The 26591-nt window shown below is 37.2% G+C and overlaps 2 protein-coding genes and 1 long non-coding RNA gene across 5 annotated transcripts in view; 2 read left to right on the forward strand and 1 right to left on the reverse strand.

Annotated features, from left to right (window-relative positions):
• LOC116286415 (ras-associating and dilute domain-containing protein) overlaps positions 1 to 4421 on the reverse strand; it is a 20915-nt gene extending 16494 nt beyond the window's left edge. Inside the window, exons 1-3 of the mRNA XM_031692932.2 lie at positions 4280 to 4421; positions 1719 to 2186; positions 1131 to 1332 (exon numbers count right to left, since the gene is read on the reverse strand). Of these exons, the coding sequence (XP_031548792.1) occupies positions 1131 to 1332; positions 1719 to 1961 (445 nt within the window). The 5' untranslated portion in view covers positions 1962 to 2186; positions 4280 to 4421. The remainder of the gene's footprint in view (positions 1 to 1130; positions 1333 to 1718; positions 2187 to 4279) is intronic.
• On the forward strand, positions 3128 to 24215 carry LOC116308647 (von Willebrand factor A domain-containing protein 3A). 3 transcript variants are annotated; one of them, XM_089026132.1, is made up of 37 exons: positions 3128 to 3362; positions 3446 to 3511; positions 4317 to 4572; positions 6143 to 6267; positions 6864 to 7002; positions 7655 to 7756; positions 13202 to 13308; positions 13908 to 14033; positions 14293 to 14401; positions 14813 to 14878; positions 15241 to 15372; positions 15758 to 15917; positions 16273 to 16379; positions 16560 to 16637; positions 16741 to 16835; positions 17319 to 17438; positions 17604 to 17678; positions 17919 to 18013; positions 18253 to 18302; positions 18594 to 18789; positions 19129 to 19199; positions 19413 to 19457; positions 19565 to 19678; positions 19897 to 20035; positions 20351 to 20446; positions 21012 to 21115; positions 21460 to 21578; positions 21897 to 22039; positions 22327 to 22364; positions 22438 to 22544; positions 22668 to 22869; positions 23026 to 23120; positions 23229 to 23276; positions 23381 to 23459; positions 23547 to 23644; positions 23715 to 23785; positions 23893 to 24215. In XM_089026132.1, the coding sequence occupies exons 1-37, from the start codon at positions 3250 to 3252 to the stop codon at positions 23949 to 23951; spliced, it is 3945 nt and encodes a 1314-aa protein (XP_088882258.1). In that variant the 5' UTR covers positions 3128 to 3249; the 3' UTR covers positions 23952 to 24215. The 3 variants fall into 3 exon arrangements, with proteins under 3 accessions (XP_088882258.1, XP_088882260.1, XP_088882261.1); XM_089026134.1 differs by lacking the exons at positions 3128 to 3362; positions 3446 to 3511; positions 4317 to 4572 and adding an exon at positions 5304 to 5425; XM_089026135.1 differs by lacking the exons at positions 3128 to 3362; positions 3446 to 3511; positions 4317 to 4572; ... (1 more) ...; positions 6864 to 7002; positions 7655 to 7756 and adding an exon at positions 12905 to 13111.
• LOC148913166 (uncharacterized) lies at positions 8407 to 11806 on the forward strand. Its single transcript, XR_016119084.1, has 2 exons — positions 8407 to 8544; positions 8877 to 11806. It is a non-coding gene; the product is annotated as an uncharacterized LOC148913166 (long non-coding RNA).
• Positions 24216 to 26591: the final 2376 nt, after the last annotated feature.

Below are 26591 nucleotides of genomic sequence, written 5' to 3' on the forward strand. Positions count from 1 at the left end.
AAAAAGGAATAAAAATCGAAGAAAATAAGAATAATTCCTAATCATTTCAAGTAGAAAATGAGTCATCAATCTATCACAAGTGAAATTTGTCAGTCCCAACACATCATTTTGTTGTCAGTCTTAAAATGCTCAACAGATCTTAGACTACAAAGCTGACTTAAAACTATAAGAGTCACTTGAGAACATAATGATAAAAATCTTGTTGAGATTCGAAGTGTTTTAATGAAATTACCACAAATTTTCAAATAGATTTCGACACCAGTTGAAGGAGGATTAGTTATAAACGCACTAAGAAATAATTAACGGTTGCCCGGGATGTGATTCCGCTCGAAGCATGGAAGCAAACCAGCGTGAAATAGCGCTTTTGTTTGAAGACAATTGTTTTTTAAAAAGCTCTAACATAGATTAACTGTAAACAAAACAAGAGATATCGAAAAGGAAGAAAAACAATTGTTCGTGAATGTTAGCTAGCGCGGTAGACATAATATGAAGCGAAAAAAATTAATATTACGAAGCAAAAGACCAAAGATCAGAGATCTTTTCGTCCTCAAAACAATCAAGTGTTTTACGAAAAAGTGAGGGTTTCTGACGAAAGGAGCTTTCATTGACGTTTCGTGTTGTAAAAATAGCTAACCGGAAATGTGGTATAGTAGAAAATATTTAAAAATTCTCGTAGAATAGAATCATTTAAAATCACGAGCAGCGTGAGACAAGCTTATGATTTCCATAGTTACAGTATCTACAATACATAGAGATACATATTTTTATATAAAATTTCTTCGTGTCCAAATTTGAATCAATACCTAGCTCTCACTAGCTCTTTTTGGTGTTTTTTAACGCGGTTAACCTAACGTTTCAACCAAGTTATGGCTGGAATGAAAGTTGAGTAAACAAGACAGCATTTATTCAGCTCATGAATTTTAATTTGAAACCACTATAAAATTCATATCCTTAGAATATTGATTTTTGGTCGATATGAGTTGATACTATTTAAAAAGAAGATTGAGCCGAAAGCCATTCAACTGTAGACAAACTTAAGTAGCATGAGTTATGACTATTATTTTAATTTTATTGTAGCCGAGAAAAAAGTTTTCGGATCAAACTAAAGTATATATGAATCTTGTCCTTACCTTCTCTATCGTCTTCATCGTGAACTTCATACAGCTTTGCTTTACGGAGCAGACTAGATTGTTCTAAGTCTGGCTTAAACTTTTCAATCAAAGTTGGTAATATCTCAGAGACAAGGGATTTGTTTGTCAATCTTATGGCTTTGGTGATTTTTTCGTTTCCATCTTCGAAATAAAACCTCAACGCTCCCTCGAAGTTTAGGTCCTAAAAGCATAAAAATGCGTCACAAATGATAATCAATTTAACGACTAAGAACGAGAAAAGACAACACTCCAAATTAGGATTGACGAGCTAAAGTGAAAATCTCTTTACCGTCTCGTGGAGTGTGATTGTCTTAACATTCTTACTCGAGCAGAACAGAAAACTTATTATTTTTGAAGTATTAAACGTATATTATATTGTTTTGAATACACACACGGAATCAGTTCAAATAAGATACAAATTTTCAAATATTATAGTTTACATAGAAGACTAGGAGAGTTGAAAAGTTTTTAGTAGAATTTGCAGGTCAAGTTTAAGTCTAGTTTGTTGTTATAAGATTAGAAAACTAGGTTAGAAAATCTTTCACTACTTAATAACAATATACTAACCTCTTTCATAACCAGACGAAATGCCCCTTGATTTCTCTTGTTATAATTTGCGATTTTCTCCGCAAGTTCTCGCTTATTAACAACCATTTCTGTTTCGGAATCTTCATCGTTCTTTTCAGAACTTTGAGCTTCTTCCGCAACAATACGAAGATGTTCAAGTATCCTAGGATCCGATAGGATATTAGACGAAGACCGCTTGGAAAATAACCCCTCGGCTTCAGCAGAATTAGCTAGATCATCCATACTTGGGCCAAACTTTTTGCTAAACTATTCAAATCCATATCTTTTTCACTCTAACAGTTTTGTTGGGAAGTTAGTGCAGGATCGATCCGGAGTCCATAGCTTCGCAAATCCAGTGATTATTTGTACACAGCAAGCGCGGTGGAACACAACACTATCTATCCACGGGAGATGATTGATAGTTTGGACGTTTTCAATTAAGAGTTTAAAGAAAAGGTTCCTCATTGGCTAAGGAATAATAAAGGTTAAAGACACTCTTTACGATTGGGTGACAAGAGGGCCATAACATTTATGCAATACTGAGCCATAATCAAAGTTAGGTTAGTTAGTTCTACGAAGTCAAGAAAACTACTTAAAAATTCATGACAAATTCGACCAAATCAGTGTTTTATTTAACATTTATAATGTATGAGAACAAACGTTTCTTTACTTTTTTTACGTTATTTCTTGCTTTTCACCCCCCACAATGAATGAAAGGAAATCATAACATGCTTTGCTAACCAGTAACTATTCATTCTTTTTTTCTTCGGAAAGTCGTAAAAACAAGTTTTAAAAGAGGAGAAAAAACACCATTTCGTGTGCTTGTTATGATTTATTTTTGTGCTAACTTTTTTCAAATGATTAATTCATATTACGTTAATAAAACCGTAAACTCTAAAAAGATATAAACGAATGGGGAAAATTATCGGTACGTTTTAGTTTCTTCTAATAAGTTTATTCGTTAAAATTTTTTTTTTCAACTTCAACTTAAAAAATGTTTTTAACTTTAAATACTGATTGACAGACATTCTATGCCTTTTTCTTATTCTAAAACTACCTCATATGCATTATCATAAAACTACAATAAATCTTCATTTGCTTATTTTTCTACGTAATAGAAGAAAAAATAAAATTGTTTACTTTTTTAAAACTAAAATTATAGTCTTGGATTTCTCAACAAATCTACTTCTGAGTTATAAAATTTTTATACAAAATATTCAACAGAAATATTGATAATTCTCTCGTAACTTATAATAAGCTTTAATTGTACAAGTTTTTAGTCTGAAATAAAGACTTCATTGACAGAATTTTAAGTCTAAATCCCGAGATTATTTGAGGAAATTTGGCGGCTCCGACCCTCCCCTACAATTCTCCCGTCCCTTCCCTTGTTGTTCATAAGCTCCCAGGGCAACGCACAGTTTTCAAAATGGCGTCTGAACCTTAAAGGAATTTCTAAAACAAACTCGATCTTTTATTAATCCCAATAACCAAATGATTGCCATTTTGATAATATGAGAAAGCCGGTACTACAATGAAAAAGATTTTTAAAGCTTTTAGAAAGAGTTCGAGCTCAAGTTCTAGCTCATCAAGCTCGGAATCTGAGAGTGAAGCTGAAAATCCGCGCGAAGAAAAACCAATTGAAAGGTATTCCTCGGTTGCTAGAAACCTTAGATCTTCACTTACAAGACTTATCTATGATTATTTTAACTTATTGTGGTTTTATTTAGTCCTCCGAAACAGTCTTGGAGTATAACGCACTCGGATATCGAAGTCCCAAGACCAAAACAACCAAGGTAGAAAAGTGTAGACTTCATCTTTGATGTTTTGACTTTATCTCTCTTTAATCTTGTGTTTTTAAAAATAACAAAATTATCACAATTCTTTGACGGGTACAGTGTAGAGTCTTTGATCTTTTAACTGTCATTGTACCTTTTAATATTGATGTATTTTTATGCACAGCCAACCAACATCATAACAATATATATTTTATTTTATTTTTTTGTGTCTTTGAATTTTTTATGCAAAAACAGAAATTTATATTTCCCACAGAAGAAAAGAAATAGTACTGAAAATCTATCCGTAATTTTTTTACAGAATTTTGGTCAAAAGCTGGAAACTTTTTTGATGAATGTTTAGTTTTTGTTTAGTGACCTGACACTTTGACAGCTGAATTGATCCAGGCTTCTTATTTTGTGGTTTCCAGCAAGTACACGACAATTAATTATTTATTACGATAATGAAAACTGAACATGTTAAAAGAAACCTCATTAAATACTCAAAATTCTGGAAAGTTTTTTTTGAGATAACGAAAAATGTAAAAAATTAAATGGGACAAAATTTCCATTCATGCTTAATAGAGTGCAAACAATATAACCGTGAAACTTTAGTAATACTAAATAGCAAAATTTCATGCAAATTCGATTGTTTTCTATTGCTTAACTAGCACTATTTTGTACTATTTAGTAACTAGTGTTTCACGGATTAATTATTTACACTCTAGTATACAGAATTATAACAAATAATAATAATAAATAATTGATTTTGTTTCATTTTTCACTTACTTGATTATAAACTGTTTATTTGTCCCAAAATTTTTAGAGCAAAGTCTGCCAAGCCAGCCGTCAGAGTTCATCATGGCAGAGCAACGGAAGAAGAAAAAGAAAAGAGACCAGTTTCTTGGCAGTCGAAACCAAAACATCGTGTAACTATGAAAAGAAGAGACAGTCAAAGTAGTTACCCAGAAGAAAAAACAAAATTGATGGAAAAACCGAGATGGGAAATGCTAAGTACTATTGATGCTCTACCTCCGAGGTCTCTGACTGTTACCTCAATCAAGCAGAATACAGATCTACAGGTTAGAAAAGCCCTTCTTTATTATGTTTTTGTCTAATGATAATCTAGCATTTTATGAAGAGACTTATATGAATTTTTAGCTCAAACAAAGAATGTTTTTTGAAAATTCTATAATACATTTTTTGTTTGAATTTTATCCATATTCATGTGTTTTTTCTTTTGCAGCCATTAAAAAAATAATACTCTAGGGAATGACACATGGTCTGAAATGGAAAAAAACTGTGTTTTCTCTTGTGCAGCCATTAAACAAAAAATGATACTCTAGGGAATGACACATGGTCTGAAATGGAAAAAAAAATTATAACAAAGCTAAGAGTCTAAATGGTCTGTGGTCTTTGGGGGGAAAAATTACACTCAAAGTAATAATTGGTTAACTTTGGTCACTAAATTTCTTGCTGGGTTCCCTGTGTCAATAATATGCTAATTAGCTGTCTATTATATGATTAGTATGACTTATTCCTCTCATACACTTTTATCTGTCTTGAATATTTAATGAGTAAAACTGTGAATAAATTAAAGCTTCTCTTAGAAACACCAAGCTTGTTTAGGTGACACAAACAGACTAGAATCAGACCTGTGAATTTTACAAAATCTGTAAAAAATTGCTATGGAAAGAATGAATTGTAATCTTAAAAGTATTTTTTAAGAGATTTCATTACATTTTTTCCAAATTTTCTGCTACATCTTTCCCAAAAATGTTCTTCCAAATGTATTAATTTCAATTGTATCTGAGTTCAAATTATTGAAAAAAGCCCAATTTTTTGGGTATAGTTGTTTTGTCGTGTACAAAGATGCATATCAAGTTAATTATTGTGAACAAATCTAAGAAATTCCAACCCAAAGAGGACGACAAGGTATCTCTCTCTTACTTTTGTTTATATCTGTTGTGTCCTTTGTTATATTTAAACTAGGTAATTTAATATACTCAATATTTCTTGAATATCAAACCAAGATTTTGATCTCTTATCAAGAATATATTCATTTAAAATTCTAGAAAAGAGATTGAAAAAAATTATCTCTAAAGTTTTGAGGTTAGCACTTTATACATCTTTAGCTAATAAACCGGTGGCCTCATTTCATGGTTAAGTTGAACTTTAGAAGTGTTTATTTAAACATTGGAGGGATTATTATAACCAGGAAACTTGGAGAAAACCCTTGAGGCACAGGAGAAAATCCTAAAACTTTTATTCCAATATACTATTTTTTTTCTATTACAAAAATAATTGTATAATATACTTATGTATATGTGTTGTTTGAATAGAGTATGAAGTTTATCACTAAACTAGAAATACTCTTTGTTTACTGTAAATAATTTTGATGTATTGTTTACCATGCTTTCCTTTGAATTTTATTTTACTGGATTTTACTTGATTTAACTTTTATTTTACTTGATCATCCTTTTAATCAACTATTTTTCCTTCACTATTTACTTCTGTAAATGTAAGAGAAATCTTTAGAAAAAAGTGTAATTGGTTTTAATAATATGTTTGTTTTTATACATGTAATTGTAGATAGTTATGGTGTTAGTGTCTGTTTTAGTAAATGGAGTATGTTATTGTCTTTTATTGTAGGAAGTTCTTGGGTTAGAGGCAGCACATGCTGAAGGGCAGTCATCGAATGACTGGCTGATGCGGCACAGTATTGATGCTGAAGCATTGACTATAGATGAAATACTCAAGTGTGGGATACGTATTAAGTGAGTTAATTTTGAATGAATAAATGAATGAAAGAATGGATAGATGGATAGATGGATGGAAAGATGGATGGATGGATGGATGGATGGATAGATGGATGGATAGAAGATGGATGGATGGATGGATAGATGGATGGATAGAAGATGGATGGATGGATGGATAGATTGTTGAAGGGATGGATGGATGGATGGATGGAGGGATGGAAGGATGGATGGAAGGATGGATGGATGGATGGATGGATGGATGGATGGAGAGAGGCAGGGATGGATGGATGAATGGAGGGAGGGAGGGATGGATGGATGGAGGAAGGGATGGATGGATGGAGGGAGGGATGGATGGATGGAGGGAGGGATGGATGGATGGATGGATGGAGGAAGGGATGGAGGGAGGGAGGGAGAGATGGAGGGATGGAGGGATAGAAGATGGATGGATGGTAGAATAGAGGGATGGATAGATGGGAGGGTGGAAAGAAGAAAGAGGATAAAATCTATGGATGAGGATGAATATATGAATAAATGAATGAATGGGCAAACAAATAAATACAGTATTATGACTTTTAACTAAGGTTTAACATATTTGTGTATTATTTTGATGGCAGGCCACCATCTGATGCCAATCCTGACACAGCATACATCAAATATGATGAAGCAAAGCTTCAAGAGTTTGAATTTAAGCTTAATAATGTTATTAATCTTTGTCAAGAAAGAATAAATTGGCTACTTCGAGGCAGTAGAAGGGTACAGTATAAATGCTTAGCATCTAGATAATGAAATAATAATATTTTACAAACATTACTTATTGTAGGCAGTTCTTAATAATAATAATAATAATAATAATAATAATAATAATAATATGAATATTTATGCAGGATAAAGACCCTTTAACAATAATGCTGTTATCAATGGGGGTCCTGCTAGAAATAGCATAAAGAAACTAAATGTTAAAAAAACTAAAAATAAAAAATAGTCTCTAAAATAATAAAAATATAAATTAGATCATATATAATATGATCATATTTTATATGACCTCTTCTGTGAGGTTCACTCCAAACATACTACCACTTCATTTAATATTCACCACACACTACTCTCTGGTAACTCACATGTTTGGAAAAACCCTTGTGACAAGGGAGAGAAAAACCATAATAAATCAAACAAAGTCTATTACTATTTGGTGCCTGTATTAATCAAATAAGTGAAGGCTGTTAAGGACTCACAATGGTGATTAGGGCAAACGTCTTAATGCCACTCCACCTTTTACACCCACACACAATTAAGCTGGTTTCTAAAGAAGATAGATTATTATGGTTACTTTGTGTCACTGGTGTATCCAATGATGGTGAATCCAATAAAATGGTTAATGCTTACCATTCCCTTGTTGTTTTAACAGTCTTTTGGCCTTGTCAAAGGCAACAGAGTCGCTCTATTGGTTGATTCATCAGATGCAAACTGTGGGTATGGAAGATTAAGACTTTTTCAGGAATCATTACAGGTAATTTATGTGAAGCAGATGCCATATGATTATACCTTGAAATCTTAGGTAAATCTTATTGTATCCAACCCGACAGAGCGGAAAAACCGGACGCATGCGCATTAGAGACTATTTTCATGAGCAATCCAATATGGCGGACGAGAGGCGGTAAAAATCTGTCTCTTGGAAAATTGCTCTGAAAACGGACAAAAACGCAGCAATGACACTCAAAACTTTAGAAAACAACTCATAATTCGTCAGAGCCCTTGATCTTGGTAGTTTTTTTGAAGCTTATTGTCGACTTGACGCCAAAATAAGGAATTCTACGACTTGATTCAGAAGGACTTCGATCGCATCTCCTAGTGTTCGATGACAAGTGGAAAATCTTCAAATATAAGGACGGACATGGATATATAAGCTTCATACTTCGGCAAAAGAACAATACGTGAATGAACTTAAACATATCAAAAAGCATCCTAAAAATTTTGATACCATTTTTCAAACGAGGCATTTGAACTCACGACACGTTGCTTTCGGCATCATCATCATCGACCTTTATAATCCAGCATTAAAAGTGCTAGACAGGGTCTGGACTTTGAGTAGCAGACGAGGATGGCATATGGGGCAGTTGCGAGGAGTGCGAGCAGGCATGCAGAGGACGTGGAAGAAATGCCTACAAGTCAGGGTTAGTGTGTTGTCGCCTTCGGTTCCGCTCTGCTAAATCACATGCTTTTTGTGAGTCGGTTCTCCTTCTCCCCAATCATATCCAAGTGGAAGACTTCTTTGGTCCACAGTAGCATCAAAGTAAGGTAAATAATATGGCTGTTAAAATTCATGTAAAATCAAACAATTTATCACAGTATACATAATTGTTTGTGTTCATCTGAGTTTGTAATTTAAATACTTAAACACAAATTCGTTTTACCTGGAATTTTTTTCTCCCTTGGTAGTTTTACTGTACCATCTCCACTGTTCCAAATATCCCTAAGCGGGTCAATGATGCACTCTGCAGCAAGGCAACAGAGAATAGTCCTTGTGCCTTTGTGTGAATGAATGAACTTAATTTACAAAAAAATAATACCTAAATTATAAAATATATATGGGTTCTGCTGAAACTAAAAAACTATCTTTGCTATCTTAGGTTTGGCCAAACAGCCCAGGAGCACATCATACTGCAAACTTCTTTATTTCTTGTGTGTCATAAAGAGGATGGCCATTGTCGTAATAATGCAAAGTCAGCTCTTAAAGAAATCGTCGGAACAGCTCCCTAAAGATTGGTGCTGTCACAAACATTTTTGATTTATTGAAACTGAAAGCTCAGTTGAGAAAATTCAATAAGGGTAAATATATGTATGTATATATATAGATATAGATAAAGCGATATGCAGAAATTCTGATCCAACCAAGAATGTAGTATATAACTATATAGGGGTAATGCATTATGGGTAATAGACCAGCGGGTTCAAAGCTAAGTACCCGGGTACCAAAGCGTTGGCTGGCCTACCGAGTGTGAACAGCGCTAAAGTCAAGAGGCTGGAACTTTGTGTTCATTTTTTAATACCTCTACACTATTAGGAAAAACTGTCATATTGTAAACGGTTTTATTGATGTAAAGTAAAACATTGGAAGTTTTGCAATGGTCGAGTTTAAAATCAGTTGTGAAATCGCTCTTCTTGGAAGTTTTGGTTGAAGTGAGCTCAATTCTGAATTTGTTCTTCGCTTACTTATATGTGCCCTTCTAAAACAATCAAACACTCCGAGGACAGCAAAACCAAAACAGTCGGTAATATGACTTATGACAAAAGTGGTACAAAAATTGTTCATGAGCTACTCTGGATAGGATATTTTGCTTTATTCCTAGTCTACCATGTTATTGTTATTGAGCGTCAACTTAGTCAAATTTCAATTGATGAACAGGCTGAAAATAATTTCTAGATAAACGAAGGTTAATCTTACTTGAGAGAGGCATATTCTTCCACCTCACCTCTGATTACTTAGTGATTCTTTGTTACTTTTTCTTTTGTTTCTCTCTCTCTCTCTCTCTTTTCGCTCAAGCTATTAAAAGCTTTGCATTTTATCCAAAATAGGTTCACTCACGAGATTGAAAGTTTGAATATTAATCATAATTGCATTAAAGCCGTTTGTATTAATTAAAATTACGTAAAATAAACAGCAGTTTATATTGAAAATAACGCCGACTGTCGAGTTATAGGCAGGATGAAAATTCTTTTTCTGGTTGGAACAAGCGCAGTTTGTTTTGAAAGGTAACTTATCTTAAACAAAACGAGAGCCAACGCTTTGGTACTTTTAATCCCGCTTTGAATCCTGCGAGGCCATTACCCATAATGCACCCTGTGGGGATAACCAGAGGGTAAAAAACCCTCTTATTTTGCTGAAGGCTGATCAGACAATGTTGAAAATACCTTGTTTGGTATCCAAAGACAAAATGAAGAAATAAAAACCAGAAAAAGATAGAAGCTTAAATACATTTAAGGCAAATTTTAAACATTTTTTCATAAGTTGATACATTTTCTGTAAGACCAAAACTCTTCATGATCTGTACATGCAAAAATGACTTGAATAAACTGAATAATGAAAAAATGAATAAACTGATAATCAGTATTGTACAGATAAAAGCAGGTATAGTATAAATTCAATTAAGAAACCTTCCAATTTGGGACAGTTTTTTGATTGGTTACCCCCCAAAAACACAAGGCATTATGGGGATGTGAAAGTCGAGGATTGTTTAAACACAAAGGATCTTGGTCATCGGAGGGGGTCAAATCAACACAAATTCACTGAAAATAATAATTGTTCTAAAACCCGTATCAATCCACGAAGAGAAGTACAATAGCCAGCAAACGCTCAGAATATTTTAAGTACATATCATATCTCAAAACCAGGCCATTTTAGATTAAACTGTTTCGCTAGGAGCAAATTTTGTTGAATTTTCTATTGGATTTGGTGATTGTATCACCCACATAAAAGAGCAGTGACATCCTAGTGAAATAGGCCAATTGGAAAACCATTGTCAGGTTGGAAAGGTTGAGTGAAGCTAAGACTGAAGGGTGTTCTGGGTAGTCTATATCCTAGTTATTTGGAGCATGTTTGCATATACAGACATGTACACAAAGAGTAACAAAATTCTTTATTTGCTAACTTCAATTAGACTGTGTTCAAGAGCTGCAAACTTCAATATGCATAATATTAGCATCATTGATTGGTTACCCAGGACACCTTTCAGTCTTAGCTTAGATAATTTGACCGTTTCTGAACATGACAATTTTTTCAATTTGGTGTACCAGTATGTAAGGTCAATAAATGTATGTATGTGAATATGCATAAACATGTGAAAATTTAAATTGCCTTTAACACTATATTCTCAGTATTGATTCTGCATAAGGTGGGCTCTTTAATGGCCAAAAATAATCATATAGTTTCAGTGGTGCATTTTTGGATATATAAAAATAGGAATGCTTTCCAAATATAATTTATCTGTACTAGTGATATTTATCCTGATATCACAGTTACTGGAATATGACAAGGATAGACCTTCATTACTAAGTTCAAGACATCACTCAACTATATAATTTTTTGGGTGAACAGCTTACCTCTATATCAATATACTGAGAATATTATCAGATTGCATAGGCATTTCTCTGATTTGTTGAAGGTAAGCCTAAAAGGGGGATTTAAGTTTTTATTTCCTGTTTATTTTATTTTTACATGAGAGCTTTTGCTTCATCATGCTGTTTTCTTGTTGAAACTCCCCTACTTGATGTGCCAAATGAACATTTGCCCTTAGAAGTGAGTGGTTGTGCTCTTCCTAGTTCCGTTATCCTCTCCTGCATCTCTTTTTATCTCTCTTTTCCTGTGTCTGATTTGTTTCCTTTATTTTGCTAATCAATTTCCAAATTAATTATTTTCAGTTATATAACAATGTTCATTGCAGGTTCTATAAAAACTGTTTGAGATTAAAAGTCTTTAGGTCAATATATTATAGAAATGGTTTTACTGTAAATAAGAAAAAGCTGTGTTACTTGAGAACTTCAATAAAAGTATAGCCCTTCAGTTTGTGTCTGTCTTTCTATTTTCTTATGTAATGGTGGTCAGGAACACATTGTCTAGACATGTTGCTGTTTTTTTTACATAATTATAATAAGAAAGAAATATTAATGCTTTTCCCCATACCTTTCTCGTATTTCGTGGACAATACGAATCCATAGACGTGATGTGACTATTTTTATCGGCGTCACTCAGATGCCCAGAACATGTTTGTACCCCTTTTGGTTGGGCTTATCTCGTCAAACACTAATAGGCGCTGAGGGCAGGGACAAGTGAATCATTGCAGGTCTTTTCATGGACAAGATAACAACAGGTTTTGTTGTTTTTTTACGCTTCAAATGGTAAAAGAACACTGAAATAGAGTACTCGAAAGGACTATTAAAGGGCTTGAAAAAAGGCGGGAATTTTAATGTCTTCAAGATAAATGAGGACGAATGGTCCAAGAAAATTGATGTTTATCATTAATAAAAGAACATTTCACGCTCATCAAACTCAAAATACAGTAATTTAATATTATTGAAGGGCAATAAAACAAGTTTTCCAATGGCAATGCTTGGCAAAGCAGTGTAGGTAAACTTACGTTTATTCGGCCCACGTGTCGTGAGTTCAAATGCCTCGTTTGAAAAATGGTATCAAAATTTTTAGGATGCTTTTTGATGTGTTTAAGTTCATTCACGTATTGTTCTTTTGTCGAAGTATGAAGCTTATATATCCATGTCCGTCCTTATATTTGAAGATTTTCCACTTGTCATCGAACACTAGGAGATGCGATCGAAGTCCTTCTGAATCAAGTCGTAGAATTCCTTATTTTGGCGTCAAGTCGACAAAAAGCTTCAAAAAAACTACCAAGATCAAGGGCTCTGACGAATTATGAGTTGTTTTCTAAAGTTTTGAGTGTCATTGCTGCGTTTTTGTCCGTTTTCAGAGCAATTTTCCAAGAGGCAGATTTTTACCGCCTCTCGTCCGCCATATTGGATTGCTCATGAAAATAGTCTCTAATGCGCATGCGTCCGGTTTTTCCGCTCTGTCATCCAACCCTGAAACAACCTCTGTCCTGATCAAAGTCAGGGCACAAATAATTCATAGATCGAATGGGGATTAGGTTTTGCGGAGGAAGGGAAACCAGTGAACCAAGAGAAAAACCCTCAATCAAACAATAGACCTGATAAATTCTACTCAAATGTGGTACAGAGTCCAGGCAATAAACCTGTGACCCCAGAGTTGAGAGAAAAGTGCACTACCACTACAGCACCCTTGATTCACTAATGTATGTGGTACAGAGTCCAGGCAATGAACCTGTGACCCCCAGAGGTGAGAGGCAAGTGCACTACTGCTACATCACCCTTTAAAATCATTTCCTCGTTTGATGATGGGTAGAGTAAAATTCTTTTAATTTTTCAGGAGTTGATAAACGAACAGCTGATAAACAAGGAGATGCTGTTTATGGTCAGTTTTGGGACCAAAGTCAGGCCGTTATGGAGTGTGGTCAGGGATGTCAATGCCAGAATGTTAGTAATTAATTAGATCATTAAACTATTAGTATTATTTAATTGTTATCATCATAATTACTATTGTCGTCACCACCACCATTGCCATCATCATTGTGTACAGCATTACAATCATCACCATCATCATCACTATCATCATAACCATCATCAAGGGCGGATCCAGGGTTTTTTTGAAGGGGGGTCTCAGGGGTAAATTTTGTGGGCAAGGGAATCCCAGTCGCATTTTTACCACAGGAAGCCCATTTGACCTCAGGAATGACAGGGGGGTCGCGACCCCCCCGACCCTCCCCCTGGATCCGCCCTTGATCATCATCACCATTGTCATTATCATCATCACAGTCATCATTATCATCATCATCACAGTCATCATCATCATCATCACTGTCATCATCATCACAGTCATCATCATCACCATTGTCATCATCATCACAGTCATCATCATCATCATCATCATAATCTATTTTACTTTAAATTATTTTGTTATACCTTGCTTTCCCCTTGAGGGCAAGGACACCACAACAGCTTTAGTGTTAGCACGACCATCATAAATATTATCATTATAATCATCCTCACAGAAGTCTCCTGTATTTCTTGTTTAGTATCGATGAAGCGTTGTTTTGGGTTAATACCTTAAAACCATCAGGGGGGTGCAACCTACTTGGTGCACTAAAACATGTCCTCAAGAGAAAGGAGATTGACTCAATTATTCTGGTTCTAGGAAATACGTAAGTATCCTGCCGCAATAGAGGCTTCGCTTCGCACCACCACATGATGACAGCCATGACAGTATGCAGGAACAATAATTGACTCTGGTCTAACCTGATTTATATTAGAAAGAATTCAGTTTCCTAGGGGGATGGGGTGTCTATTGCATGTAGTGCCTCTTGTCATGGCTGCCAAGCATGATGGTGCAAATCCTCTATATCACTGTTTTTAGTACCGTGGTATTCAAGTAATATGTGGTATTTTTATTATAACATGCAGGCCTGATCAGAGTCCACAGATAATCTGCGATTATGTCAGGGAATCTATAGCTGGACGTTCTGTCCCATTACATACTGTGGCATATGACTGCACGGTGTCCAGTACCAATGTAAGTATATGTTCGATGTCTGTGTGTGTGTTTTCTTTTTCAAATTCTAAAAATCAAATAGTTGTGTTATCCTCGAGCAAAGAAATTTTTCGGTAATTTTTTTTTTAAACCCTGAAACACCCCCTGGGCTGATCTAAGTCAGCTAGAGCATTGTTTCTGCTGCCTGTATTTTGATGGACAAGCATAGGCTTGTGTACATGGTGTCATAATGTCCTGTACTGTGACTGAATGTCATGTGGAGTATTTTTTCAGTTTTTTTACATTATTTTGTTACTAAATGAGACTTACTAGCAAAGGATAATTGAGTTGTGTTGCAGCAAAGTTGCAGCCAGTTGGTTTATCATAGATCTGTTTAGAACCTCATTTAGTCATTGCTAACAGTCATAGAGCAATCCTAATTGCACATTTCAGATTTTCCTGAATGACCTTGCCGAACAGACTAAAGGCCGATACCACTGTTATGCTTCAACCAGTGATGTAAGTATCAATCACACATCCGTCAAGAAGAATAGAAACAATTTTTTTAGTGGATGTTAGTGTGTTTTGAAAATTAAATGGAAAAAGACAATATATTTTATAACAAACTAGGGTAGGTGAATTATCTTTCCTCCTTCCTTCCTTCTTTCTTCCTTCCTTTGTTCTTTCCTTCTTTCCTCCATTTGCTCATTTGTTAATCCTTTCGTTCCTTCTTCCTTCCTTTTAATTCATTATTAATTTTTTAATTTCATGTCTTTTATTCATTTTTAATTTCTTTCAAACATTCTCAGTTCTTTCAAATTTTCTTTTGCTTCCATTAAAGACATTTGCATTTCTTTCATGTTTACTTTCTTTCTCTTTAGGAGCAAATAATGACAGGTACAGACTTGAGTCTGTTGAATAATGAAGTGAAAAAAGCAAGACAAGTTCTGAAAAAGATCCAGGAACTAAGAGCTGGAGCATCTTTGAACCAAAGCTACTCCATGGAGGATAGGGTAGGTCACACTGCTTTTTTTTCTTTAACCAAGTGTGTGAGGTCACTGAGGATCAAAATATGGACCTCTTGCTGAGCAAACATTACACTAACCAACCATGCCACACTTGCTCCTTAAAACAAGTGTGTGAGGTCACTGAGGATCAAACTATGGACCTCTTGCTTAGCAGGCAGCACACTAACCAAGCAAGCCACACTTGCTCCTTAAAACAAGCGTGTGAGGTCACTGAGGATCAAACTATGGAACTCTTGCTTAGCAGGCAGCACACTAACCAACCAAGCCACACTTGCTCCTTAAAACAAGTGTGTGAGGTCAATGAGGATCAAACTATAGACCTTTTGCTTAGCAGGCAGCCAACCAAGCCAATTTTTTCGTTTGATTCTAGAGTATGGACAGTTACGCTTTGGAATCCTTTTCACTGGAAACCACAGAAAATCAGATTATTTCTACCAGAAATTTTACAGACAGCTCACCACTGGTAGTTGAGCACCCATCATTCCCGGCAAGAACATCACAAGACTGGCTGCAACAACATGGATTAAAAGGTACTCACCATATCACATGATATATCACACGATATATCACATGATAACAAAGGTTGCAGAAAAGTAAATGGTTTGAACCCGGGTGTTAAAGTTTGTTGTGAAACGTAGTTGTCTGTGTGAGTGTAGTCTTGAGAAAGACTGTTGTTGGTGGTGACTGATGTTTTGACAACCTAAGCGGAAGCCATCTTACACTCACCCAGACGATCACATTTCACAACAAAGGTTGCAAAGCGATGTTGCTCCAATTACCACTCAAGCAACAAAAAATATGTTGTGCAACAAAATCATTGGTGTACAACAATTATTATTCTATCATCATCATCGTCATTATATCATTTTGTCTGCTTTCTTACAGCTAAAGGTCTTAATCTGTACCAAGTACTGGCACCTAATGCATATTCCTATGTGGATGGATATATCTCATCTATCAATAGAAAAGTCCAGTCAAAAGTTCATGAAATGGTAAGACTGCATTAAAAAACATAGCTTGGACCCCTTGATACTGTGACAACCTCGCTGCTAGTGTGGAGCCATGACAGTGGTGGAACTGTGCCCCAGCATTCTGATTGGATAAACATTAACCTAGCGGGCCAAAATGGTTCCAAAAAGATGTCAATATGTTCTTACCTGGTTTTATTTCAGAGTATGGCCCAGTTCCGATGGCATGATGGAACAGTAAAGAATGTACATGTTGATCCAACTCTACTTTTTGATTATCAGGTGAGTTCTGCTTCTATTCACTTCAAATGGACAAAAGAAAAAGTGGGAAAATAAATAAATAAATAAATGAAAGTAAGATTTGATTTGATTGTTTGTTTTTCAGCGTCACTTGGAAGCAGCAGTTCATTTGTACAAGAGAAGAACAGAATGGCTTTCTGTTGGCTGCAGGAAGATCTTTGGCACAGTCGTTGAGAAAAGGTACCAACCTCTATTTTGGCCAACCTCTATTTAAGTGGCCAGTTTTCAAAGTCCTAAGAGGGCTTTTCCAACACATTTATCTCTCTATTAGTAAGCAACCAACCTGTATTAAGCGTACTGATTTATCACTTGACACAATGTCTACTGCATCCTGATTGGTCAAGGAGAGGTTTGGCATGATTTGATTGGTTTAGCAGCTTAGCAGATAACTTGAGAATTTTGCATAATCAAATCAGTTATGCAAATTGAATTTTTTCTTTACACTATTTAATATTCATTCCGAAGTTGAGAGAAAAATTGTGTTGAATTGACATTGCATTGCATTGTGGGACTGTTTTAGCTGACGAAATAGCCGCCATCTTGGAAATGTGACCCTAAAACAGTCCCACAATGCAATGCGATGCCAACTGGGCATATGGCTTATGGGCTGCCTTTGTTGAAGGTTTGGCTGCGTGGAGCTAATTCTGGTCTCTTTATTTACAGGGTTGTGATTATCGTAGATATGTCAATCTGTATGTCACCGGCTGTTCTACGATTATACGAACACATGAGGCTGTTACTAGAGCAACAAATGGCTAACAAGACCAGTTATAACGTTATCTGGTGAGTTGGGCTTCCTGTGTTGAAGAAACTTTACTGGTTTTCCCCTTTGGGAGGGGGAGTAGTAGGGGACAGTAATTGCCTGCATGCAGGCTACACTCACAGTCAAGCTATACCTTTTCAGTTGATTGCTCTACAATATCTTTTTGTTTTACCTTTTTTCCTTAGTTTTGGTGACAAGGTGGAGATGTTTCGTACTTCTATGGTGGAACCTTCTCCGGAATACCTGGAAGCAACTTGGAAGTGAGTTTTAAAATTTTTCTTCTCTGTTCTTCTCTGTTCTTCTCTTCTCGTTTTTGGGTCTTGTTATCTTGTACTTCAAGAACTAGAACCTTTCTCTTCCCTTCCGACTTAACAGATGCTTGATTTCAAAGAAAGATTATAACTTTTTGTAGCGCTGTTTTTCTTCTTCACATTCCAGGTTCTTGGTTGTTTTATTTTGTTCTTGTTGTTAGACTTGACTGAATTTCTGTCTGCTTTTAGATGGTTTCTTCAGCGTGGCTGCAAAGGCAGTAGGAATTTCCTGGACGCTTTCAGACTTGCTGTGGAAAACGATGAAGAATTAAAACATGGAATTGGTAAAGTTTTATTTGTAAAAATACGACGAAAACCCTACTACGCACGCTCGGAAAGTCACGAACAAGAACCGAGCTTTCGTCGAAACGCGTACGAATTTCCCCAAATAAAAGATGAACCTTCTAAAAACAAAAAAGAAAATTGAACAAAAAAGACCCCTGAAGTTTTGAATAAATTTTACGGACATGCGCAGTATGCTTATCGGGTGACTTCCTTAAGCATTTTCTGTATTTCTTCCCAGACGTTGAAGGGATTTACCTGATAACAAGTGGTGTTCCGGATGAACCAAAGGTCAGTGAAAACATGCAGCGTATTGGTGCTTTTTGATTGGTTCAGAGCGAAAGCCATTTTGTGGTCAGTCGCATGATGGATGAAAGTTTTTGCTGTTCTTTGATTGGTTCATAGTGAAAGCTATTTGAGAGTTAGAATTCATATTTTTAGCACTATACATATAATTGGATAAGAGTTTTTTCCGTTTTCTAATTTGTCAAGAACGAAATCCATTTGGCATACATAATGGGTTTTTTTTTCTGTCCCTTGTCGAACAATACAATGATTTTTGCCAATTAATTTTTGCTCCAGGAAATTGTTTGCGGTTTTGTAAGCGAAGCTCTCGCAGGCCGTAATACAACACTACACACGATATTCTATGAAGTAGACGACGAAGATGGACTTGTCGCCATACCAGGAAGATTCTGTGACCGAGTAGATACCGCTGTCGTACTACGAGAGATGGCCCACGTGGTACAAGGTCGTTTTCATTGGTACAGAAATGGAGGTAAGGAAGATTTCCTTATCAGAAAGATGAGGACTGTATTTTGTCAGTAGTATCTGGCTACGCAGGATAATATGCAGATTTGACTTCGATGTTGTATGCAGTCTCGCGAAAAATAGCTGCGGATTGCAAAAAAAGGTGTTACGCGCAAATTATGTGGCAATTTGCACCGCGCAGAATGCGAAAATATTTTCTACTTTCTACAACTTGAAACAATTCTTTGCGTGAGTGCATGTTACACACGTTGAAAGCTCGTACAGTCTTTTCTCAAGAAAAGTTCCACGAGAAAAAGTGTGTAAGAGCGTCTTAAGCTAATCTTGTAATAACTTTGCATTTATCTAGCAATTATCGAGAGTGATGATTTGAGGACCGTTATAAACGAGATGGATAAGGCATTTAACTACTCACAGAAGGTTAGTAGTACGAATATCATCAGTCAACATCAACTTTACCAATATCATTTCAACCACTATCATCAGCATTAACATCAGCATACTAATATTAAAATAAAAAATAAATAACACGATCAACTTCCTTGCTTCTAGTGATTTCGATTATCATTATCAAATGATATTATTAATTATTATCATTTATATGACTAACCGCTGACCACTTGTTCGTCGTAGACCGCAATGCTCCTCGAGACTGTGCGAAGAAAAAAAGTAGAAACGGTACGTAAAATAACCAAGAGATCATTAAAAAGTCGATTATTTTGATAGCACATCTTGTCTATTGTTGATAGTTTATTAACAAATGTTGTCATCGGCAATTCTTATAGACTCCAGACTCTACGGACAGTGAAAACCAACTAGTACCAAGACCTCCCTCAGCTAGTAAAACCAAGATGGCTCTCACTCCACCAAGACACACTGCACTTACTAAAGCACGAATGGTAAGTTTCATATGCCCAGAGGCTCTACAGATGCGCGGTATACCTGTGGTATCTGTGGTGGAATGTGAAATCGCACGCATGCGCACTGGTTTTGCAGAATATTTTACGGTTTGAGAAAAGAAAGGGGTAAAAGAGCACAAACTTTGATCAAGTCTAGTCTATTAGCCTTTGTTTCAAAATTTGATTGCTAATTTATTTAAATCTTGCTTTTGTTCCAGAATTCTCTACAAGCTAGTTCCCAGTCCACGAAGAAGAGCAGACCACACAGCGCATCGTCACAGACTAAGGAATCGACGTTAAAAGCTTTGTGCTGGAAGCCTCCCACTGCTAATGCTACAAGTACTTTGATTCCTGTCCGTAAGTCCATCCATCTTACGAAAATACTATCGGGAGAGAAGGGGATTAAAAAACTATACTGTGAAGGGAGGGGAGCGGAAAAGCAGTCAAAACAGAGTGATGAAACAAAGTTGTTTAATTAGTGACTAACAGTCAAAGTAGAACATTAGAAAAGAATATAATTAGTGTATACTACTATGTGCCATGGTTTTCTTTCATGGGCCAAGTAAAATCACCCAGTATAGCCAAGAGGATGTTATCTAGCTGTTGAGCGTACTTTTTTATGTATGGTATCTGGAATGAAAGATTCAATTTTTTCTTATCTGTTCATTTTAGCTCCCGCGCCCAAGAATTTCGTGGTGAAGGAAAGAAAGTCAAGCCTGGTGAAAGCCAGTCAACAGACGTTCTATACAGAGGTCAAGAATGAGACGGGTAAGAAAGAGAACTTGTCTATGAAAATGGTAATGAAATTTGAAATAATGGAAAAGAAATGCTCTGGGAAAAAGAAAGGAATGGAATGGTGTTAAAAATCCTCTGCGCCCAGTGTGCAAATAAACCTCCTCGGCTCGGGCGTAATGTTTTCCCATTTCAGACCATGTGTCATTCCCTAGACTATCATTTCTTTGTTTAACGGTTGCACATGAGAAGACACATGAATATGGATACGACTCAAACAAAAAATCTTATTCTCAAAGGAATGACACGTGGTCTGAAATGGGAAAACATTACGCCTTAGTTGAGGTCTAATAGAATGAAACTAAAAAGAGAATGGGATTAGGATGGAAGAAAAATCTTCCTACTGCACAAAACTATGAAATTAATGGGAATGAAATAGAATGCTACCAGTGCGCAAATCTTTTGAAATAATGGGAATGGAATATGAAATGAAAAAATAGAAGTTGGGAAAGATAATAGATCCTCTGCTCCAAGTGCGCAAATCTGAATACTAAAAATAATTTTGAAAAGAGACTTATGTAAGCGATTCTTATGTATTTAGGAGCGGTGTACACCCAGTATCCTACGAACATCACGAAGAAGACACGAAAACCCATAACACCGGCATATATACCCGATAAAGAAGAAGCAGTCACTACCAGAGAGGTTCGTATTTTATCTCGTAGCTTGACCAGCAAAACGATGTGTTAACCAGAGTCAGGGTTGCTGCCTGCGTTCCTGTTGGTCTGCGGATACCAGAAAGAATGCAGGCTCAAAAAAAGGGGGTTGATTGGACATGTGTGAATTTTACTTACGAAAGCGTTGTTGCTACTGCTTCTGCTGCTGCTATTGTTGTTGCTGCTGTTATTACTCTTGTTGCTGCTGCTGTTGTTGTTGTTACTATTGTTGTTGCTGCTGCTGTTTGTTGTTGCTATTGTTGCTGCTGCTGTCTACAATTGGGCTATTTTTTATTTACTTTTTTCGTCTATTTTCTCTTTCTCTTCCATCAGTGGATGCGACACTACAGCTTATCTAAACTAAAACTCGACTTGAACAGCATTGTGGGCACATCTGAATGTTCTCACGCCAAGGGTAAAGTACAAACTCTTGGCCATTCAGTCCCTGCAAGGTGAGTTTGGTCTAACTAACTTTCTTGAATAGAAAAAAGATTAAATCCAGCAAATCTCAAAACAACTAGAGCAAAAACAGCAAAGTTCAATAAGAGAGAATACACATGCTAGATAGAATATCTATCATAGGAATCGAATTGAGATAAATGGAATTTGTTTTTTTTATGTAGGAAAGAAAACCGGAGAACCCGGAGATAAAAAAATCTCACTGTACAATGAGGGATTCAGAGGAGAAAAATTATTTAAAACTAAAGAAAAATTAAGAAATTTTAGCAAGAAGACTATGAAATTTGATATCGGTGTTTTATGTTTTTCAGATACTGCACAATCTTCCCGAGTATCGAGGTCAAAGGTGTAGTAAAACACCTTCATCTCCTGCCACATGAGCTGCTTGACTACGAAGAACAAGTAGAGAAGGTTATGAAGAGATACGTCAAGAGAATGCAGTGGTTGATGAGCGGTATGTGACGAACCATAAGAGGGGGGTTAGATAATTGTAAAACCGATTACCATGATACGAGCAATAAGAAGCAATACTCCTTAGAGGGTCTTCATTGAATTCCAAACGAGGTAAACCATGGATTAAGGAATCTGCCAAAACCCCTAGAGGGGGGCTAGACAATTGTCATGGTTTGTTATTTATTTTTCAGTCATTCAGACAGGTTGCATATAAATACAAACTAAAACCCCAAGTTAATATGCAAATTAATGCTAATTATGTGTTATAAAATTATGACGTCATTTCAGGAAGCAGACGCGTATTTGGGACCGTTGTCGAGAAAAAGGTAACCATTCATATAATGATAATAAATAAATGAGATGAAATCCCTATTAATTCGTTTGACGTCTCGTTGCTAGGTGATAGTGCTGATTGACACATCGGGCTCCATGGTAACCAGCATGGATGAATTGAAGCGAGAGTTAGCTGCTCTGATGTGGGACCAGATTAGAAAACACACCACCAAGTGAGTACACAGAAACATCTTAACCTCTCAAAGATGGGAAGAAACTTTTTCCATTTTGTATCTCATTCACTTTCCGTGCATTCTTAACATTCCACGTGCTTCATCGCTGAATTTCTTCCACAGGTTTAATCTTGTTAGATTTTCAACGGAAGCGGTGCCATGGAAACCCAATTTAATGTCAACCAGTGACGAGACATGTCAAGAAGCAGTTGAATGGGTTTCGGAGTTCGAAGCTAATGGTTCCACGTGTACCCTAGAAGCGCTCCAAAGGGCTTTCGATGACCCAGAGATACAAGGAATTTATCTGTTAACGGATGGAAAACCGGTAGGTGGCAAAAAAATCTTCATGTAAACAGTTCAGCAAGTTACAGCTGCAGCTAATTCAAATCCTTTTGCTTGCATGTTGCATACATACCAAGCTTGAAGTGATTGGTCGCTATGTTAGCCTTTTGCTCTGAAAACCTTTTATTTTATACAACAGGATCATAGTACAACCATGGTACTTCGTGAACTAGCCAAGTTGAACTCAGCACGAAACGTTAGAATCCACTGTACGTCCTTTAACTGTGATGACAGGTAGGTTATGGGCGTCCACAGTCTTAAACTCTTTGCTTTCCCATCGTTTAATCGTTCATTTTGTCTGGCAACAACATACCCATTTGTTTACATTGTTTTCGTTCACAGCGCGGCAAACAAGTTTCTCCAACTTCTTGCGTCTCAAACCGGAGGAAGGTATTTAAATACATCGACTTACTATCTGTTTCCAAAAGACTCCCTGCACGATTCCACTTACTTTTAACTCTTGCGCATGCTCAGTTCTCATTCCTTCATTCCAGATTTCACCGTTGTCAAGGAGACAGTGACGGTCATGTGTTTACGCACAGGCTTCTGACGGACGGATTTAGAGATGACGAGGTAGGATTTCAATGCGCAGTAGTTTGAACTTTAAACTGTCTACCGCGAGAGAATGTGTTCTTATTATCATTATTCCTTTATCCTCAGCCATTAAGCATGCCAGTGTTCGAGGGAGACGATTTGCGTCGACTTGCCAGCGAGATCGCGTTGTGCAGAAAGTTCCTCATGCAGGCGAGATCTTACAGGTAAGCTTTGAATATTTCAAGAAAACCGCACAATGAATCCTCAACTCATACCCTAATTTTTCTTCTGCAGGGCGTTATTCCCAGACAAAACAAAAGGTAATAAACAGCATTCAAGATCAAAGTCTGTTGACAATCTTCAAGGTGGGTATTGGATACCTGTGGTGACAGTAGTAGTACAGGCGTAGTACAGTTGAATCTTATTAGAAAACCTTTTTGTTAACTTTGTGATGTTTTTCCCCCCTCTGTAGCAAAAAATGCGCCATCCAGTAATCATGAAAGAAACCCGTCTGGGATACTTGTCGGATGATGGTGGTGGTGCTGGTGATAGTGATGATATCGATGCGGCGTGCCACATTTGAACACTGCTAATGGATTTCGTACGAAAGTTCATAGTTTCGTAGTGTAGTTATTGTAAAATAAGAGTGGAAGGAACGTTTGTATTCTTATAGATATATTATCCTTTGAAAGACATTTCATACTGGATTGTACGTATATTTAACTATATTTCCATTTCATAAGAAAAGATATGTCATGATGATGATGATGATGATGATGATTAAAATAAGAGTCAAAAAATATAGTTATGAATGATGAAGCCTTTACAGCTCTAAGAATAAAACATACCATTTTAAATGGGGTTATTAAAAGAAGCCTTTTTCCTTTTACAGCAGCAGTAAGGGGGACACGCGAATCGCCGGCACACCCCCAAAAATGACACGGGTATAACCAGCAGTGACGAGGCCCTACAGGGGGTCTTGCGCGATCCGGTGGCAGCGCGAAAAGTCCTTTCTGCTGCTATGTTGGGTACCGCAAACGGAGGTTAAGATATTCCTTAGATATAGATGGACGCCATCAAGAGCATACGAAACAAAACTGTGCGTAAGCTAAGAACTCAGGTGTTGGATCGCCTGGACGCCGACTTTGCCTTCACAACATTTATGGAGGGAGATACAGATGAGACGATGAACGAAGAAAGAGCAGAAAAAATTATCGACATGATGCCCGAAGGTAACTACCGTTTGGAGTTGACGTTTATAAAGTATTTAGACGGCGAGTGGATAATCGAAAAGGGCCGTAATCCTATTCGGGCGTCAGGTAAGCAAAACCTGTTTGTCTTAAGTGAAAATACGCGCCCGGGAGCGTTAGTAGGCATTGACATGATGTTTTACGAGGTCGCTTACCCAGTTACTGTGGTCATTTACGGTGCGTACGAGATTAAGAAGCCCGACGTTAAGAAGCTCAAACCAATGCGACATCCAGGTAACTGTGTTGCGAAGTTAGTAAGAGAGTTCTTTGAGGACTCCACCCGTGGTAGTAAGTTAACTTTAAAGAGAAGAGAAGCCATCAGGAAATGGGAAAAAGACACACGTAAGGCCGGAGCCACCATAGACAACATCAAGAAGTTAGAGACTGCCTTAGAACGCCGCATACACGTAAAAGATATCACTGACGGGTTCATTTACCCAGGTACGCACAAATACGGAGGTAGAGGTGCCCCCATAATCATTTACCAACACAATGGACACGCTTGGCGAGAACTTAGGTTCCCCAAAAAGAAGGAAACTAAGGTCTATAAAGCTTCTCCGTTGGTAGAATTAGTCCACGAAAACTCCGTTTGGTTGATGGATTCGGAAGGAAGTCAGTTTATGACGCAGGATGGTACTCTTTACCGCCCCGAAATTGAACACCAACGCATTCAAAGTGCCTGTGAAACCTTAGAAGAGTGTATGGATTGTCAGCGCCTCGACAACCATGTTTCGACTACCTTTTTTTGTGTCCCAAAAGATGTGCATTGCGTGCGAAAATACATCTCTATTTTCTTTGTGTTCCAAAAGAGTGCATTGCTAGTGTGTCGTGGTTTGCGACGCTTCCCAAAAGTAGGGTTTGCGCTTGGCAAGAGGAACGATTTGTTTCCCTTGCAGGCCTATGCGCAATGGTGCTGCTACGTAGCCTGGAATTCGAATGTTGCCTATTGTTTCCTGCGCTCTATACAAACCTCCCAGGACGTCCAAAAGGATTTCTATCGTGCGCTGTTTTCCCAACATGTAGCCGGCTATGCCTATGGCTATGTACAAATACATGTCTATATCCTATGGATCCATGGAACACCCCCTATGGATCCACATGCCCAAACCCTGTCTACATATGTATATGGCTACACCCAAAATACTATCCGAGGAAGAAATCGCAGGATTGTTGGAAGATCGAAGAAATGGAATAGGGCTGCAAAAGGTAGCCAAAAAGTATGGTGTGGGTATTCCCAAGATACGCAGGATAAAGCGAGAGAATGGTCTGGAGGTAGCAATACCCGAAAAACCACCTACTACAGACCTGCAAAAGCATTTTCTGGAAGTGCAGGATTCTTTTGCTATCGTTTTGGACGACCTGCAGAAAGCCAGGGACGAACTCCGAGCTACGAAAGGAGAATTGCTGGACGACCTACAGAAACTTCGCGAAGAGTTCCTGGCCAGCGACCTAGAAGACGAGTCTGGCGACGACCTAGAAGACGAAGTGGAGGAAATATCCACAAAAATAGACTGGCAAATAGCCGGCAATGTGCTATTCGCCGTCTTGGGCATTGGTGCATTGTTTTGGGCGCGTACGCAGCAACCAGTGGAAAAGGTTGTCTACTACGAACGCCCGGCGCCTAGACAGCTACCAAAGCCTTCTAGGATTCCGGAGATGGAGTAGAAACATGCACTATTCTATCCTTCCTTTTGTTGGCAGTGGTCTTTTCCCTGCCTATTTTGCAATATAGTGGCGGCGGTTGCGCCCAGTCTATTTTTTGCGCCTGCAGGAAGTGTCCCCAGACGGGCGTGGTTGCGTGCTCCGCCGTGCAGCCCTCCAATACGCACTCAGAGCATCGGGGGGACAGAAATAGAATGGTCCTTTCTTTTCCCCTGTAGGTGGTTTTTGCGTAGCGCCAGCATTGGTATTCGCCCGGCTG

Source organism: Actinia tenebrosa, unplaced genomic scaffold (assembly GCF_029948245.1).
Source record: "Actinia tenebrosa isolate PJP-AT-01 unplaced genomic scaffold, QUT_ActTen_1.0 PGA_scaffold0__85_contigs__length_37466705, whole genome shotgun sequence".
In the NCBI taxonomy this organism is placed as follows: domain Eukaryota; kingdom Metazoa; phylum Cnidaria; class Anthozoa; order Actiniaria; family Actiniidae; genus Actinia; species Actinia tenebrosa.

Excerpts from the sequence above, each read along its gene's own strand:
- LOC116308647 (XM_089026132.1), top strand. The coding sequence starts at position 3,250 with ATGAAAAAGATTTTTAAAGCTTTTAGAAAGAGTTCGAGCTCAAGTTCT. Across the intron at positions 7,003-7,654 it reads TACTTCGAGGCAGTAGAAGG|TCTTTTGGCCTTGTCAAAGG; the intron begins GTACAGTATAAA and ends TTGTTTTAACAG. Across the intron at positions 23,786-23,892 it reads GTCTGTTGACAATCTTCAAG|CAAAAAATGCGCCATCCAGT; the intron begins GTGGGTATTGGA and ends CCCCCTCTGTAG.